The sequence below is a fragment of the Syngnathus floridae genome, chromosome 9 (assembly GCF_059516105.1).
Source record: "Syngnathus floridae isolate MCC-2025c chromosome 9, RoL_Sflo_1.0, whole genome shotgun sequence".
Classification (NCBI taxonomy): domain Eukaryota; kingdom Metazoa; phylum Chordata; class Actinopteri; order Syngnathiformes; family Syngnathidae; genus Syngnathus; species Syngnathus floridae.
Window position 1 is genome coordinate 5,545,164 of NC_142421.1, and position 17,202 is coordinate 5,562,365.

At 39.9% G+C, this 17,202-nt stretch overlaps 1 protein-coding gene across 1 annotated transcript; it reads left to right on the forward strand.

The window, feature by feature from the left end:
• The first annotated feature begins 2,106 nt into the window (after window positions 1-2,106).
• Window positions 2,107-8,068, forward strand: cdc42ep3 (CDC42 effector protein (Rho GTPase binding) 3). The gene is made up of 2 exons (XM_088384364.1): window positions 2,107-2,352; window positions 6,398-8,068. Exon 2 carries the CDS (start codon window positions 6,524-6,526, stop codon window positions 7,586-7,588), a length of 1,065 nt encoding a protein of 354 aa, XP_088240490.1. The 5' UTR covers window positions 2,107-2,352; window positions 6,398-6,523; the 3' UTR covers window positions 7,589-8,068.
• Window positions 8,069-17,202: the final 9,134 nt, after the last annotated feature.

A 17,202-nucleotide genomic window follows, 5' to 3' on the forward strand; every position in this document is an offset into this window, starting at 1 on the left:
GGGTCCATATCAGAAATAAACACTTAAGTGAAGGTGCTAACTTTGGCATGTGTGGTCTTCTCCAATGACTCCCAAGAACATGCCTCCATGTATACATTTTAAGATATAGCCACAGTGCAAGATGGTGCTTAAACTTTCCACAAGATCATCTTCTCCACACAGCAACTCATCTACTAAGGCTCCTTACAATGCTCCCAGGCTCCAAATTCTCCCGAGGGTATTGAAAAGGAGAATATATTGCTAAGAAATTAATTGTCTCAGTTGCCGAAATAAACTGTCAGCATCTAGTGTCAAGTTTAATAACAGCATACATGTTAATAATTGTCTTGTTATTGCAAGATGTGTTTTTATTATTCTAAAGTTATTCCCTTTGGAAAAAAATATTCCAAATGGCTTTCACCTAAAAATTATAATTTATGAGATGATCTTACACAATGTCCACATTAGGCCTAGAAAATAGCTGCACCAATAATGAATACCATTAATAAAGCCCCAACACTGTATAATATCTGTCTGTCAGTACTTAATATGAAAACTGACTTACGCCCAACAATAACAATTGGCACATTTCCAAATCTCAGACACTTGAAAACCAACAATCTTTTTTTTCAGACTCCCAATGACTTCACTCATACAGGAAATGATACTGATGAATCTTGCACTGTAAAGGGTGTGAACAAGTATGGTAGCAACTGGAGGAGGAAGGGCGTAGTCGACTGATGTGTCAACAGAGTCAGGCGTTAACGTGATTCAAATTGAACCTGAAAGCGTCATCAGCCATTTCATATACGTCCTTCAGTAAATAGTTTGTTGTGTGGTGGTGGCTTAAATGGAACAATTTAGACGTAGAGAGCTTAATTGCTGAATTTTCCTGAACTCGAGGAAAATATGAGTCAACTGCCTTCCAAAATCACATGAATATGTTGTTGCACGCATGTTAGTTGCTAGGATGCAACTGAATGTCAACATCACTTGCAATTTGAAGACTTTTTTATATCTTTAATTGTGTTGATTTTTTTTTTTTATTAACATGTCAACAATCTGCAAAATAAAATAAAGCAATTTCATATGAGATCATGATCTACCATGGGTACTACGATGACATCATTGGAGGAAGCGCTTCATTCACATCTCTTGTCAGGCCTGCACAAATATTTTTGTCATTCATTATGAGCGTTACAAAATATCTTATTAAAGATGGAAAAGAATGAGCAAATCTAACACTAAGGTGGTGAAGGAGTGTGTTTATGTAAGTATGTACTGCATCATGTTGTAAGACAGTGAGGCAAAATTGTTTAAGCAGCATTATTGCTTTTGAGTATGTTAATCAAACATTTCTCAGATATGCATCTCTGGCCACAATATTAGGTACAATTATGAAGTAAAAAATGTTTTGGTTTTAGTTCCTGATTGTGATATTGATTGTCTGCTGCACACCACTTTACACTTTTAGTCTCATAATGGTAAAAAATAAAATAAGACACATAATTAAATTCACAAGGTCTGTTACTTTCAATGCATATGGCTAGACAGCAGCATGGTTATTTTTATTTTTTATTTGGCTGAAGTGCTGTCCTATGACCTCCATGTCCTCTGCAGATACTGCATTGCTGCAGTGTTCTGCATCTCCTCACACTCTGGCACTAGCCTACTGCAACCTAGAAGAATAAAGCTTCCCTGCAAAACAGTCTGATCCTCTACTCATCCAAATGCCCCATTCTAACAGGAAAAGGGAGGTTTTGTTTTTGGAAAGAATGTTTGTGACAGACAGATAAGGATAAAAAACGCGAAGAAATTGTCCGGTCCAGTCAAATATCTCGAGGCTGTCCACAGAATTTACAGAATAGCTCTTATCAGATGTGAGACGGAACGAAATGAGACACATGCACGCTCGCTCGCCTTCACATCATGCAGCCAGACATCCACATGCTATTTCTTGCTGAGCTTGTGATTACTGCAGTTTTTTTTATTACTGCATTACCCAGGGAAGCAATAAAAGTAAAACAATCTATGAAGCAAATAGAGGAGACAGCAGGTGTTGCTAGAGAGAGAGAGAGAGAGAGAGAAGGGAGGGGAAGGAGGCAAGGAGAGAGTAATGAGAAGAATGAGAGAGAGGAAGAGGAGGGAGGACCGGGGTGAGGGAGGTATAGGAGGAGACTCGACTTACTTCAGAGAGGAACAGGAGCCGAGGAGCAATTGATAAACAGCTGTCCGGCAGACGTCCCAGTCGACAGAAGTGCAGCCCCGAGGCAGAAATCTAAGGCTGAAACATAAAAGAAGCCATCAAAGACAAAAAAAAAAAAAGAGCAATGAGCGTGCACAACCTGGAGAGGATCAAGCATTACTGAGGAGGTGAGTGAGCATAAGATTTATTTTTCATCTCTGAATTGCTGAATGGCATAATGGTGTTGTCGTGTGCAGGATTCGACACGGGGTGCTCACATTTTGTTGTCGGCAAATCTCTCAAGCAGCTTGCTGCTGACTTTGACACGTGAATGAATGCAAGCGGTGTAAAGCAGGTTTTTAAGGTCACACACTTGACTGCCAAGAGCAACATGATAAGCTCCCTCATGCTACACATCTAAGGGATGTTCCTTTATAGAGTAAATCACAAAGATAGCTTTGTATTTAGATCAATGATAGAAGATAGATGATATTTAACAGGCAAATTGAAAGATTATTTCTAACCAGTGCATGTGGGAATTGTTTCACGTTTTGTGTGCTTGGATTTGAGTTCCCTACTCATCACGTAATGCTGACAAGCTGCGGATGGTAAAAAAAGGAAGCAAGATCGACAGAACAAATGTGCAACCCTGCTATTCACACTCCCACCACGGGCCCTCAGAAGTAAAGCCTTTGCCTATAATTGAGCTTTTTTTTTTTTTATGAAACAAACACTTTGCCATTTTCAGTCGAAGAAGCTCTTTCAACCTTTCAAAGGCATGAAAGCAAAGGCAGTAATTTTAAAGTGGTCTTTTCTTTATGACAACAATTAACCAAATATCAAACAAGATCTATTTTTAAACAAGACAAAAAACAGGACATTCTTTGTTTTTCAAGAGGAATATTTTGTGGGTGCGTAATGTCTATTTTGGACAAATAGGGGAAGTCACATGCAGGTCACATTTTAAACAGCTGCTCTTCTTATTCGTTGTGGTGCCACCAGAAATATGCAATCTTGTCATTGGGTTACACCACTAATAATATACTGACCCGTTTGTATTGTGCACGTGACTCGCCCACACAAATCATGAGCCACACGTTGAATGCCAGATGCCAAACTCTTTCAACACCTTGCTCCTTATACTGCCTCCACACTAATAACTAAGTGCCCGAGCAAGCTCAGGCTGGAGCGGCTCCAGATCACTCCATGCCCACCCAGCAAGCTTTCACTGACCCAATGACACTCTGGTTTATCGTGCTGGACAGATTCTCAGGCAAGTATATTTAGGAAAGTGTGCCATCAGATTCCAAGTCCCCCCCACGAGAGATATAAATGAAAACCGTGACCGCATTCTGTTGTGGCGGCACTGCTTGGCCCAGATTGGTCAACACGTGCAACACATTTTGAGCAAGTACCAAAAGCAGAGTGCAAATCTGGGCCTGGCTTTGTGGCTTATCAGAGTTCTCCATAAACTGAAGATTATTTTGAACTTCAAATGTTGCCCTCAATAAACTCTTTCACTTAAGTCAATTGTTGTTTAACACGAACGAGCTTGACGAGGATTGTTTTAATTCCTGAGAGCGTGTGAATCATCTCCCGCCACACCTCACGCAGGTGTGTTGTGCGTTGGTGGCAGTAGCCAAAAGCAGCATGATTGTTTTACCAGTAATTTGCATGTGACCTCAGGAATTCCTCTCATGTTTGCCATTGAAGCCAAAATGAGCTACCAGCAGGATGTCTGATCTGAAGGTCATAGCCTCAGGCTTTCACCACACCAGCTGACTTCTTACAGGCCACAAATGCTGACCTTGGCGAAGATGCATATGGGATCCACTCCCTGTGAGACTACCATGTTAGGTCCATGCAGGCATTTTGTCATTTCAACAATAGTTATTGGCACATCTGGCAATTACACAACTAAAAGAGGAAATAAATATAATGCTTCTTCTTTCCCGTTCAAGTCGAACAGCTTCCATTCTTCCAGAAAGACAGAATTTGTGTTCCGTATTTGTGAGGTCGTATAAGTCCATGCCTGTGTCTACTTACAGCTCGAGTTCATCTCACAGGTGTTGGTTGAGGTTGAGGTCAGAGTTCTTTGCAGGGGTAATTAAGTTTGATAGCTAACAGTGATTTTTTATGGAAGAGGCCTTGCAATGAGCTTGAAGCATGCAACCGGAGTTAGCTAGCCCGCAGAAAGCTGTTTTTAGATTCTAGCAAATGGTGAGCCTCCTGGGCCCAAATTGTACTTGGGACTGTCGGGGTTGGAAAGGTTTGAGGCATAGTTCAGTTAAGAGCGCAAAATGTTGCTTTTTCCAATTCCCTGTCTATTTTTTGCATTGTACTACAGAACATCGCAGAGTAGTGGTTGAAAGATTTTTTTTTTTGTAGACTATGACAAGGTGAAATTTGAGTTGAAGTCGATTAATCAATGACACTGCTGAGATTATGTTACAGTGTATCTGAAACTTGAAATCGAAGTTCGGTCGGGCTGTCACAAATGAATTGTTTATCTTATCAATTATTTTATCAGTTAATCGGCGACCCTGAGTCCTGCAGTTTCCTCCCTCATACCAAAAATATACATAATAGGTTCACTGAAGTTGTTTTCCGTGAGTGTGAACGTTTGGTTCTTTGTCATGTGATTGGCTGGCGACCAACTCAGGGTGTGCCAAGATTTATAGGCAAAGTCACCTGGGATAGGCTCCAGCATACCTGTGAGGCACGTGAGAAAAAGCAGGGCAAAGAATGGATGGCTCGATAAATGTTGCCGATGGACTACCAGAAGATGGGAAATGGCTTTCTTCCTGAAAAATGGAGGTTCAAAAAATTTTATGTGACAAGTCACCGAGTCATGACTTCATTTTTGGACACCATTATCAGGACAAATTCATCTTTAACATATGTCAGACTACAGGATTGTTTTAGACATAAAATAATTTAATTGTTGTTCTTGGTCAGGAAGTACCAAAATTGAGACAAATTGAAATCTGTGTACCAGGCCAGAGAATGAACAACGAGAGTGGGCTGAAAGAATGAAAGCCTCAATTGTAAATATGAACAAAACAAGTCACGGATCATATTGATATTTTTCTTAAACACAGCTCACGCATGGCGTCCATTCAAAAGCGCTATCAGTCACAAGCACAGTCAGGCATGTCCTCCAAGCACTCCTATACAAAATATTTTGTTGTTCACCACACTGTTTTGTCATGACTACATCTCCAGTCCAGTCCTTTCTCGGTAAAGCTTGAGCCAAAATGGCTTTTACTTACATGCAAGTTTCTTACCTAGTACACAACAATAAAACAGCACTTCTAGGAATTCATGTTAAAAATGCCGCAGTTTCAAGTCCCAACGAGTGCTGGTCTCTCTGGCTCCATGCTAAATAAACATAGCCTGCCAAAAGTGTCTTTGATAAGGTTGATGGAAGAATGTTCTTTTTTTTTATTATTATTATTACCTTGTGCTTTCTTTTTGTTAAACTAAGCTGACTGTTTTTAGTGATGCACTATCAGACGGACACTGCTGACAGACCTCATCAGTAAATGTCTATAAATGGGCAAGCTCTCTCGACTGCCACTCATCACACACACACACGCACTCAAAAGAGAGAGACAAAAAGAATTTACCCCTTTCTCCGGTCTAGTGTTTTGTCCTAACATTGTCTTACGAGTATGTCAGTTCATTCCACTCTTAATCTTGTTCTGACATTCTCAAGAGAGAGCAGAAAGCAATCAGTAACTTCATCAAATTTAGCAGGCCTTAATAACGATCAGTCATACTGATGGGGTTTGTGATTCAAAGTCAATCTCGTGCCAAATCTGCATCGCCTTCTTTCTTAAAATCCACTTGGCCTTATTATATCCAACCCCCCCCCCCCTTAAAACCCTTTTGCCCATCTTGTGCGTGTCTACGCTTTCTCTCAAGCGGGGTGCCCTCCACTGATCCTATTAAAGTCCCCCTTTACTATCCAATCTGTAGACCAGCTGTTCTACATTAGCACATCGACAATGGTGCAGACCAAAGGAGAGACACGTGAAAAGAGATACGCTCATCCTTCTCTGATCTTCAAGCTTTTAAGATCAGCCCAATCAAGTTGAGCAATGAAATGTTTATTCTTTCTGTCAGGATCCTTTGTGTACTTTTCTGACTTGTTATTGTTATTACAGACTGTAATGTATTTTCAACATCAACATATTTTTTTTTCTTATTTTCCTTTCTTGTTGTTTTCAGAGAACAGTGGAGTTGCTGCATGGACGACGCAATACGGAGAATGTAACTCAAGATTCTCGTTGGGGATCTGTAATCCACAAGTTATAGAGCTACTCCGACTACTTCCCGAGCCGCAAAGTCACAGTCATGCCAGCAAAAGCACCGATATATCTGAAACCCACCAACAGTAAGAAGGGGAAAAAATGTCGCCTACGCGATATTTTGTCACCGGACATGATCAGTCCGCCACTCGGCGATTTTCGACACACCATTCACATCGGCAGGGGTGGCGAGAGGGACGCCTTTGGAGACATGTCCTTCCTCCAAGGAAAGTATGAGCTCCTACCGGGAAAGGGAGGTTCCCAACCACAGTATGGTGTCCAAACTGAGTTTCTGAGAGCCAACAGTACAGGCAATGCTTCCTTCGCGGAGACCCCATCCCCTGTTCTTAAGAATGCCATCTCCCTCCCGACCATCGGTGGCTGTCAGGCACTTACCCTACCACTGATCTCTTCCACCGTATTCTCAATGCCCCCGCAACCTGGAGACATAACAGGGCCCGCACCCCCAACGAAACCTGACAACATTGAGGATGTAGAGATCGTGCAGATGGATGCTTTCATGCACTCAATGGACAACTACAGTAGCAATGCCTCACCCCACTTTCGAGACATCCAGTCAAAGCCCGACGTCCTTCTGGATCTCCTGGAGAAGATGAAAAAGCCGAAATCGAAAGCGGTTATCAAGACTAATATGGTGAACAAAAAAGAAAGTAGGATTGAGGAGCAATCTTATTACATCAACAATCATGGCAGCAGCAGCTACAAAGCTAACGGAAGCCTTCACAGCAATACGAGCAACGACAGCTTTGAAAGTTATGCAAAAGAGGACTACAAGAGCAAAATTTACAATGATGACGGTAGGCTCACTGACAAGAGCAACGATCTGGGACATTTTCAGAAAAACATTAACCTGGAATTCAAGCAGGAGCTTCCCAAGTGCAACGGAGAGTGGGTGGACAGAGACAGTGGCGTTGAGGAGGGCCGCATCTGTGATTTTGACTTTGACTTTTCCAAAGAGAAGAACACATCACAAGAGTCCCTCACCCGAATCACGGGGTCACTGCTCTCCCTTGAACTTGATCTGGGCCCATCCATCCTGGATGATGTGCTCAACATAATGGATCAACCCGCAGTGAAAAGCAGGCCTTGAGCTGCACTGAGGCCCTTGGAGGAGAAAGGGAATGATCAAATGATCAACAAAGGACTATGTGAGCTACGTTAGACAGAGCTGCCTATGTTTTCATTATCAAAACATATAACTATTTTGGCTTCTATGGAGTGATTTTTTTTTTCTCTTTTTTTTGGCCATGCCGGCATGTTCATATATGCATGTAGTACTGGGTTACAGTATTGTGCCTTTAATCTTCATCCATCCATCCATGCATTTCCTTTACTGCTTATGCTCATTCATTCACGGATGTGCTGGAGCCTGCCCAGTTGACTTTGGGCGAGAGGCGAATTTTATAAATATTCGATCTGTTTTTCTTTTTCAGATTTGTGTGTCAAACACTGTTGTGGGTTTAACAAAGCACTCTTTGTTTCTTCATCAATCTGCCTTTTTTTTTTATGACAGATATTATGCATAAAAGTGTTTTGGAATTTGAACACAAATAAAATATTTTATTCTGAACATGATCTCGTTATTATTGTGAGAACGCACCACAATACGATGCTACCAAATTGGACTACAAATTAGAAATTGTAACGCAAGAAGCAGACAAGGGGGAAAAAAATTGAAGTACAGATTGACAGAAAGACAGAATGGATTTATTTTCTGTCTCGAACATTCCTGACATTCTGTCTCCTTGCCCTGCAGTGGGAGCACCGGTGGTGCTTGGGCCGGCGCCTGCACCATTTGTTTGCATGTTGAAGGGACATGCAGAGGAGGGGGTCTTTGACATTCTCTGCATTCCGGTCACAGTGCATAAGTGTCCTGGACCGGACGTAAATCAGCTGTTCCAAAGGAGACCGTCGGTCTGGTCACACTACCCATCAGTCAAAATGTAAAACCAAATGACACAAATACAACTTAAAAGCAAACTTTGTTCAATGCTGAGCGATAGATAAGTTTTCTTTGGTCCAGTCACAATAAAAACATGTTGTGCAAAGAATCAACAAATCCAGACCTATTTATTATTTCTTTCTTTATACAGACACTGACCGGGCCATTACGGCGCGGATCGGTTTCAATCCCCAAGTATCCATAAACAACCACAATCAGTTCACTCAAGGAATCTAAATCAGTCATAGAACCAGATGTTAGAGAAAAGCCATCTCATCACAAACGACAGGCCAGAAGTCGTTGGAAAATCCCCAAATTTCAAACAGGCATCCAACAACCCCCATGCTTGAGTAATGAAAACCTTTGCTGTCAATGTAATTACTATTTTCACACATCGCTACCCTAATAACAGCCTTCTTCAGAATGGACCCCAAGCAAGCAGCCTTAAAAAAAATTCATCGCCACACCTCCGTACCCGTAGTCCGTTGTGTAACATTACAAAAGAATTTCTGTTGGGATGCCAAAGATCTTTGGACACAAAATTCCAGGAAATACCAATGATTTATGAAATCCAGTACAAATATTTGACATATGTTTGACTCTGAACACCATGTCCCTGTTTTATTGCTGTCTATTCCACATTAATGGAACTATTTTCATGTTTCAACAGACGATAGGAAACTGTGACTAGAACCGTAAATGTCGAGCACATCAACAAAATATTCCGTGTGTGTGCGCGCTTCATTTGAGTCTATAAAGACTCCATTTACACATTAATTATATAATTTCCTCTCAGCTCAACTTAAAACACCGTCTTGACTGCAGCTTTTTCACATCAGTCCAAGAGTTAGGGCAAAGCGCTGTCATTACCTGCTACCTTGGAATTTTCCAACCAATGAATTAATGAGCTTTCACAAACAGAAACACTGTATTTACTATTTTGTGCAGCAAAGCAAAGAAACACTACCTCAATTTTCCTGTCTGAGTTGAAGTTGTCACTACCCAGATGAATAAACTGTAGGCCAAGGGCCACTGGAGCCAAAGAAAGCATAGAGCAAATATTTCCAGCCGTGTCTAAGAACAGAGGTGCATAGTGTGAGCGCTCTTTTTTGCATGGCGCCCCTCATGTAGATCTCAACTTTAAGTGACTGAGGAGAGGGGAACATTTAGTAAGTTGTTTCTCTGAACGCTGGCCAAGAATGGAGAGAGCAGAGACACAAATGAAGCATAAAGTCCCTCTTTTATTTATCTACTCTCACTGGACGTGTGTACATGCGAGAGGAATTTGGTTTCCAATCAAATAGTCTCTGGTGGGTGGGAGTGTGTAGTTGGGGGTATAATCCAATTTTCAAAAAATCCAACATGGTCGGATTAAGGTTTTTGCATACATTTAAATATAGATCACATTTTGACCACAAGATAGGATATTCCGAGGATATTTCCTTGATCAGATTGTACAACACTGATGAATTGTTCATATTTACTTTCACTGTATTCGTTTTTTTAATTTACCATTTGAAATTAAAGACAATATCAGCTATTAATTAAATACTCTAAACTCAATTTACCTGGGGGACACTGGAGGTAAGGCCACATTGGGTATTTTTAGGCTCGGATAAAAACGTTTGTTGTTATTAAATGTAAGAAAATAATTAACAAACGGGAATAAATAAATAAAATGATAATAAAGAAAACAATAATCCATCAGATATAGAAAACTGAATAAACCACATATAGCTGCTGACTAGAGACATTTATTTTAATTCACATTCCCATGTCTGTATTAATTCCTTCAGTGCCATTGACGGTTATAGACTTCAGAGATATTAACTGGGTTGGCAATGAATGAGTTAACAGTTGTTTAACCTTGGAAGGAAGATTGTTCTGAACATGGCTTCTGCCTTTTTTTTTTTGCTGCTAGAGACCTGGCAGCATTTCCTCCTCTTCATAGTTGAGCCACATTTGGCATGAGGGAGGAAGCAGTTGAGACCCTCAGTAGGGCTTAAATATTCTCTGTCACTAATTCTGTCCAAGGTTAAGCTTATCTCAGTTGATTTTTGGCAAGTGACATTTTGATACCATTTCATCGCTACCATTGTGACAACACATCGATAATCCATCATGACAAGAAAATCTTCAAGATGAAATATCCATTTAGCATTACCAGCACTGTCATGTATACTTTTTATTTTTTCTCAGAACTGTAAAATTGCTGGACAGACAGATTTATTGTCTGCATGTTCAACAATGCAACCCCCATGATACCTGACAAGAAGACTTACCCTGGGAAAATTTACTTAAGGATTCCCCACAAGAAATGTAAGTATTCTACATATTTGCTGAATTGGCAGAAGCTGCCTTTCAAAAGACAACAAAAGGAGGGTTTTTGAGAATGAGGTCTTTCTCGGAGATGAATAAAAAAAGCGTGAGTCAGAGTTGATGCAGTGCAGATGCGAGTAACCTTGTACAGTATGGCGGACGGGCGGACCATGGATAGCCCGACATCTCTGCACTGTTGACTGCTGTTTGTCTGACAGTAACCATGGAAAATACACTTTGTGTTTGTATCTTCAGCACGTGAACGAGGGCAAGAGCTAAACACGGCACTCTCATCTCTGTGACAAAACCCAGACCCATTTAGCCAAGGTGCCCCTGTGAGTTGAGTCAAACACCAGATAGTTAAAATGCTTGCTGGGAGGTTCATGAACATCTAAATTAAAAGAGTTTCTAATATTAATGAAATAATATTAAGTTCACGCTAAAAACCATATCATTTAACTTTATTGGCAAATGTATTTGAATCATCAGAATGATGCACATGTTGTCATCTTGCAATCCTCAGCAATTCCCCTGCAAACATTGTGACGAATACTACACTGACTCTTGAAGACACTTGAGTGTGAGTTTTTTTTTTGTCCTCAGCACAGTGTCACAATGCATGTGTAGCTTTTAATTTTTATGACAATCATCTTGCTTGGTAAATCAAATTCCTCTATTTTTACTTTACATTTCACGTACCCACAGCACGGTGCAGCAACAGCCCGCCATGTCGTATTGTATTTATACATTTGCTCTGAATTCCATTAATGCCATGCAGAAGGAGTGGCGCTGAACTTCGAAAAGTGTCTCCCCTTATAGATACCGGGTGACATCATGAGACATTTTTTGTTCTGGTAGGTTAACAACAGCAGCCTTGTGACTCTAATGAAACGACTTGACTGCTGTCACCTCCTTGAATCCAGTAATGTGGTCAGGTCATTGAGGATGAATGGGAGGGGCTTCTATTGACAGTGCATGCCTGTCCTATAATTAGTGTGGCCCATGCCAACAAAATAGACCAAACTTAGAACTACGTTCTAATTTGTTGGCAGCAAAGTATCATTTGCTCATCTGTAAGGACTTTGAGCCAGACGACCACGGTTGAAGTTTTGTTTCGGGGGAAAATTTAAAAATGGCAACTAGTTGTTGGAGAAAGTAGCGTGGGGAGAATTTAATTAGAATTGAAGAAGTGAGCCATTCATTCTGCATGTGTATACGTTACTCACCAACCCACGTGACGGTTGCTTGTTTACTTTCAAACTCAGCTTGTAGCCGACACGAATGACATCATGACATATATTGAATTAACACTTGACTGTTAGATGTCACGTCTTTTCTGCTACAGATGTTACAGATGGGGTATTGTACCAGCAAGACTGCAGTAAAACATCAAGTTTATGCACATGTCAAGCGTTCAGGTCAGAGGCGTACATTCCTTCCGTTATGGACAGTAGACTTCGGGATTCTGCCTTTTAAGGTAAGACCCCCACTCGGATTCCCCCTTATTCCCCACTACATGTGTGATCCCTCTGGACCCCCACGTTAATACCTTGTCACCAACCAGCCATGCAAACACTTCAGGAGGAAGATTCAGGACAGATATAAATACTAAACACCAAGCTGATGGGTTTTTATTTTATGGTTGTTTGGTGGAGTTTTAAATAGTCTGTGCCTGACACACTAGTCTTTAAATTCATCAATTCCCATTTGACAAAAAAATATATATATATATCGCAAGACTTCCGTTTCTTTGCTGCACTGTCAATCAAAATGAGGACGAAGCTGATCTGGCTTTCTTGCTGTCAGCATTGTGAATACCTCAATAGAGTTTCATTTTTAGCTATTTCATCAAGCTTACTTTTGGTGCTGCATTGTCCATTGTTGCTTCAATACATTTAAGTGAGTCTATCATTGTTGTTACTGGCCTCAGTGATTGCAATTTGTCATGAACAGCGTTAACTTTTTAATACCATTTTATACTCTTAGTTACCGGATGACCTTTGTCTCCACGTAGTTAAGGACTAGGGCATGACCTGGTGTTGGCACCTGTTGTTCTATTGTCAGTCTGACTTTGTCTCACTGTTCCCCCTGAATTTTATTTGAGTCCAAAACACAAATCCAGTCCTTGTCTTCTTTCTCATGTTGTCAGCAATTTAGGGAGAAAAATAAAACACTATTAAATCATTTTGTGTGACAAGGAACCTCAAATCCAAATTCATCTTTTTGAGTCAAACTTGTCCTGACAACATTTGCATGTTTGTCTGGTCTATGTGGATTGTGGCATTTGGAATCCTTCCAGAAATGGTTTTGAGTAATATAACTGCACTGCTTGTTGCACTGCTGATCAGTCCAAAATATTTTTAAAATCCATTTTGTTCAGAATGAAAACAGTATAGCAGCACCCTCTACTGTTGTATTTTTCCAACATCCACATGAGTACCCTGAGTCTAAGACGCTTTGATTTGCAATTAGTGAAAGCCAAACCCAATCAGAAACAAATGTGCACTTGTCATGTCTTCATGTTTTTCATCTGTATGATGCAGGAATAGGACATCATTTTAAACCATAGAAACAAAATAAGGGCGAGAAATACCAACAATGCAGCGAGCCAGTATATAAATAACATTTATTATAACAGGCTACTGTTGTGGGCTTGCTTGGTTTTGTGTTGTGGTTTGGTTAACTAACATGAGCTACAAGTGGGTTGAGTATACCCCTCCGAAAAAAAAAAAAGGCTTCAGGGCCCCTCAGTAAAATTGGTCTTGAACTACCACTGAACACCCCTCTTCTTGGAAAAATGGATGCATAGGCTTATTTAAAATGCATGGTTAGTTCAAATATACATACATGTTACCCAGATATGGGCGGAGCTAAGCCAGACGCAATTTATAAATATTCAGAAGTCCTATTTCTGTTTCCTACAAAGCAACAAAAAGAGCAAGAAAAGTCCTTCATTGTGTTCAAAATATTTTGGTGCTATATGTGCCCGTAAAATTTAATTATACAGTGACAATTCCTCTGCTGAATTTTGGTTCTTGTCTTGTGTGATACCCAAACATGTTTGTGGGAAGTAATTACTATTTTATGTGGCTGTGAGCTAAAAAGAAAGTAGTACAACTGGCTTGCTGACATGTGAGGAACCACTGGGTGGCACACTGCCAGCACTCAATTCTTTCACCAAAAGATTTTACACAGCAGTCTTGGTTTTATGATACATATTTACATTTCTGTCTTTGCTTCTCCCATATTTAAAAATAATTTAAATATATGATAATTGATCATTTAATGTGCATGGTGAGTAGCCTACTCTAGAGAAGCCCATTTAAGTTTGCATTAAAGTTATTATTCCAAGTTGCACACAGCACTTTGCCCTACATTATACTGATCAGATAATTAGAAGGTAAGTAATCGATTAGCTGTCACAGTGCAGACGTACCGGTTGAAGGGCAGACGTGACATAGATATAACCTTGAAGTAGCCTTCAAATTGAGACAACAGTTATGAGCACATGGTCCAGCTGATCTAATCCTGATTCGGAAAACCGCGTCACTAATAAATGAGTTTTTAAAAATCGAAGGATTTCTGGCAAGGATGGATTCTGTGATTTATTTTTTTAAATGATTTGGTGTCTTTCATAATCCTTTGAAGCACATTGTGTAATATTTCCGAGAAGCGCTTTTGTAAGTATGAAGGAAACAAATTGACTCGATTATATTTCAATCTCAAGGCTAGTTTGTCAACTGGGAATCAAATCTTGACAGCTCCCATTGCAGCACTTCATTTCTATGGTATGAGAACATCATGCTGTAAACAAATTTCTGCTTATTTTCTCCCTTGATACATGATGAAGATTTTGTACTAATGTCTAATTGATTTCATTTCCTTTTGTTTGACCGGAATTCTTGCACCACATCTGAGATGAAATATAAAGTCATTATGTATATGCGCACTCATGCCCTAGTTCTAAATAAGATTGTCCGAGTAAATTAGAAAAATATTCCGAGTGGTTATACATGATTCATATTCATGTTGTGTCCAGCTCTATCATCTCATCCTTCACTTCGTGAAGTGTTTACATGCAACACTATCCTTGTGAGGATATTGTTGAAGAAATTCTCCAAAATGAATTTCAAATGTAAAACTAAATACTTAATAGCATCCTCATCTTTACTTGATATTTTCATTAATGTTTTTTTAATTTCTTGGTGCAAAAACATGAATAGGAATTGCTCCTGACCTTCTGTGATTGATGTTTTTTTTTTTTTTTCACCGTATACTCCTTTGTGTCCCCTATTGGGTCATCATGTATTCCATCTGCATGTCTTTATGGAAGATCAGGAAACGCATGGCTTTGCTATAAGGTGGGAAGATATGCCATTAACCTTTTGGCTTTATTCACGGAAATGTCCTTTAGAGGCTATCTGGGGATGGCAGAGTCACTAAAATACCATCCATCCCACCCATCAAGTGGAGTATCTATAGTAACAATGGGAGACTGCCATCTTTCTTGCTGAGCCATGGTGACTGTGGCGTCATCAGTCACTATCACTATTTAATCTCTGGTGATCCTTAATTGATGATTTCATCAGAGCGGATCAGGACCCTTTTTGAGAGGCAAACTGCTATTTTTAAATCTGCCTAATTATTCCATATTTGCACATGACCTAATGTAAGGAACCAGATATAGAAATGCACTTTAGGCTACTTTTTTTTTTTTAATCGTTTAATCGTATATAAATTGTTGCTGTGGTAGCCGCGTTAAAGGTTTGTAAACTTGGCTTCTATATTTGGACCTGCACGGTTCTTGGAATAATACAAATCCAAGCCTGCACATTTCCTCCAGGTGAATATTTTTTCTGCAATCCATCTTGCAGACTGACTGGGACTTTTATCATTGCCAAACAGACTTGCACTGCTAATGGATTTGCACATAGGTATTTGTACTTAGCGTGGATCTGCTGTCAAAGTGTCTAGCAGTCTGCATCCCCAAATGGAAGAAGCAATGACAAAGTAATCCTTCCATCCTAGTCCAAAGCCATCTTGCTACGGAATGAAGACAGATGAGCTATTTCAATCAATTTGTAATTTACTATTATTTACTATAATATTCAACTCTAACCATAACCAAGAAACTGAATGTGCTTTATCAAAGAAGAATATAACAAAATAATATTGTACAATATTATTCGAATCAAGACAATTTAAATAAACCGCTCGCTAATACGGATGTACCTACTCTGCTATCTGTGAAATAGCTGTAAGGCTGCTCAGAAATATTCAAATGCATTTTCATCGTAGCATCAACAACTGCTATCAAATATTTGCAGGTTTATTTCACTCCCTATTTACACACAGTTATTTAGCAACTCTTCTGCAGACTGTATTTCGCATGAAAAGAAAAATGTTCCATTGCTTTTCTATGTTCTTGTGTCTTGCTATACAATGTAGCATTTGAAGGTTACACGTTTTTTTTCTTTCTTGCACCAGCCAAAGTACCGTTTGAAAGTAACAGGGACACGTTGCACCAGTGGGAATAAAACACAGACAATCACTTAACTAAACTCGTTTTCAAAATCTTTTTGGACAAGCACACCCAGTTCCCAAGTGTCCACTATGCACCTCAGGGTCAAACTCTCCTGGCCCCTCGCTTCATTGTAGCAAGAAAAATGAGACTTGACATACACAATTCAACCCATGTTTTATTTCTTTTGGCATTTTGTTTTACTAGCGCAGATATACGCAACTGTGCGCCGTTGTGGGAGGAAGCAGCCAACTGGCAGCTCCCCTTGTTAATGAATTTAAATTCAACAGAGAGAAGAACAAATATGGATTTGTTGGAGTACATTCAGGAGATTAATACAAGAAATGTGAATTCATAGTTAAAGTAACTGCAAGATTTTCCCTCAGTTGTGTAATGTCCTTGTAATACTGCTTGTCACCACCACCTTGTGCCATGACGTCGGAGGGGGGCTGTTATAAATATTGATTTAATCTTTGAATACTATGATTCTGAAATATTGCCCCTCGCTCATTTTTACCAACGGATGACCTTTGTTAGTGAACCACCCCGTCCCCTATGATCTCTATTTGAGTGAATTCCCAGCAGAGAGGAATCTGCCAATCGATAACATCTTGTCCTGCTCTTTCTCTGGCAGACTAGTGACAGAGCATTAATGGAACCCTGCCAAAGTGGAGAGGTTTTATTTTAGCACCTTTACGCAGTGTACTTTTCCTCCCATGGCCACAATGACCTCTAATTTCTAAGTAAAGATAATGAAAGATTTGTCATCAAGTTAAACCCAAATTCCCTCAAGAACACACACAATTTATTCTAAAATTAAAAAAGTAATTATTTTTCCAATAATTACTAGATATCTGACTTTACATCGTCCTCCACTTGACCTTAACCTACCTAAGCAGGACATGTGTCCTCATCGTGAGGA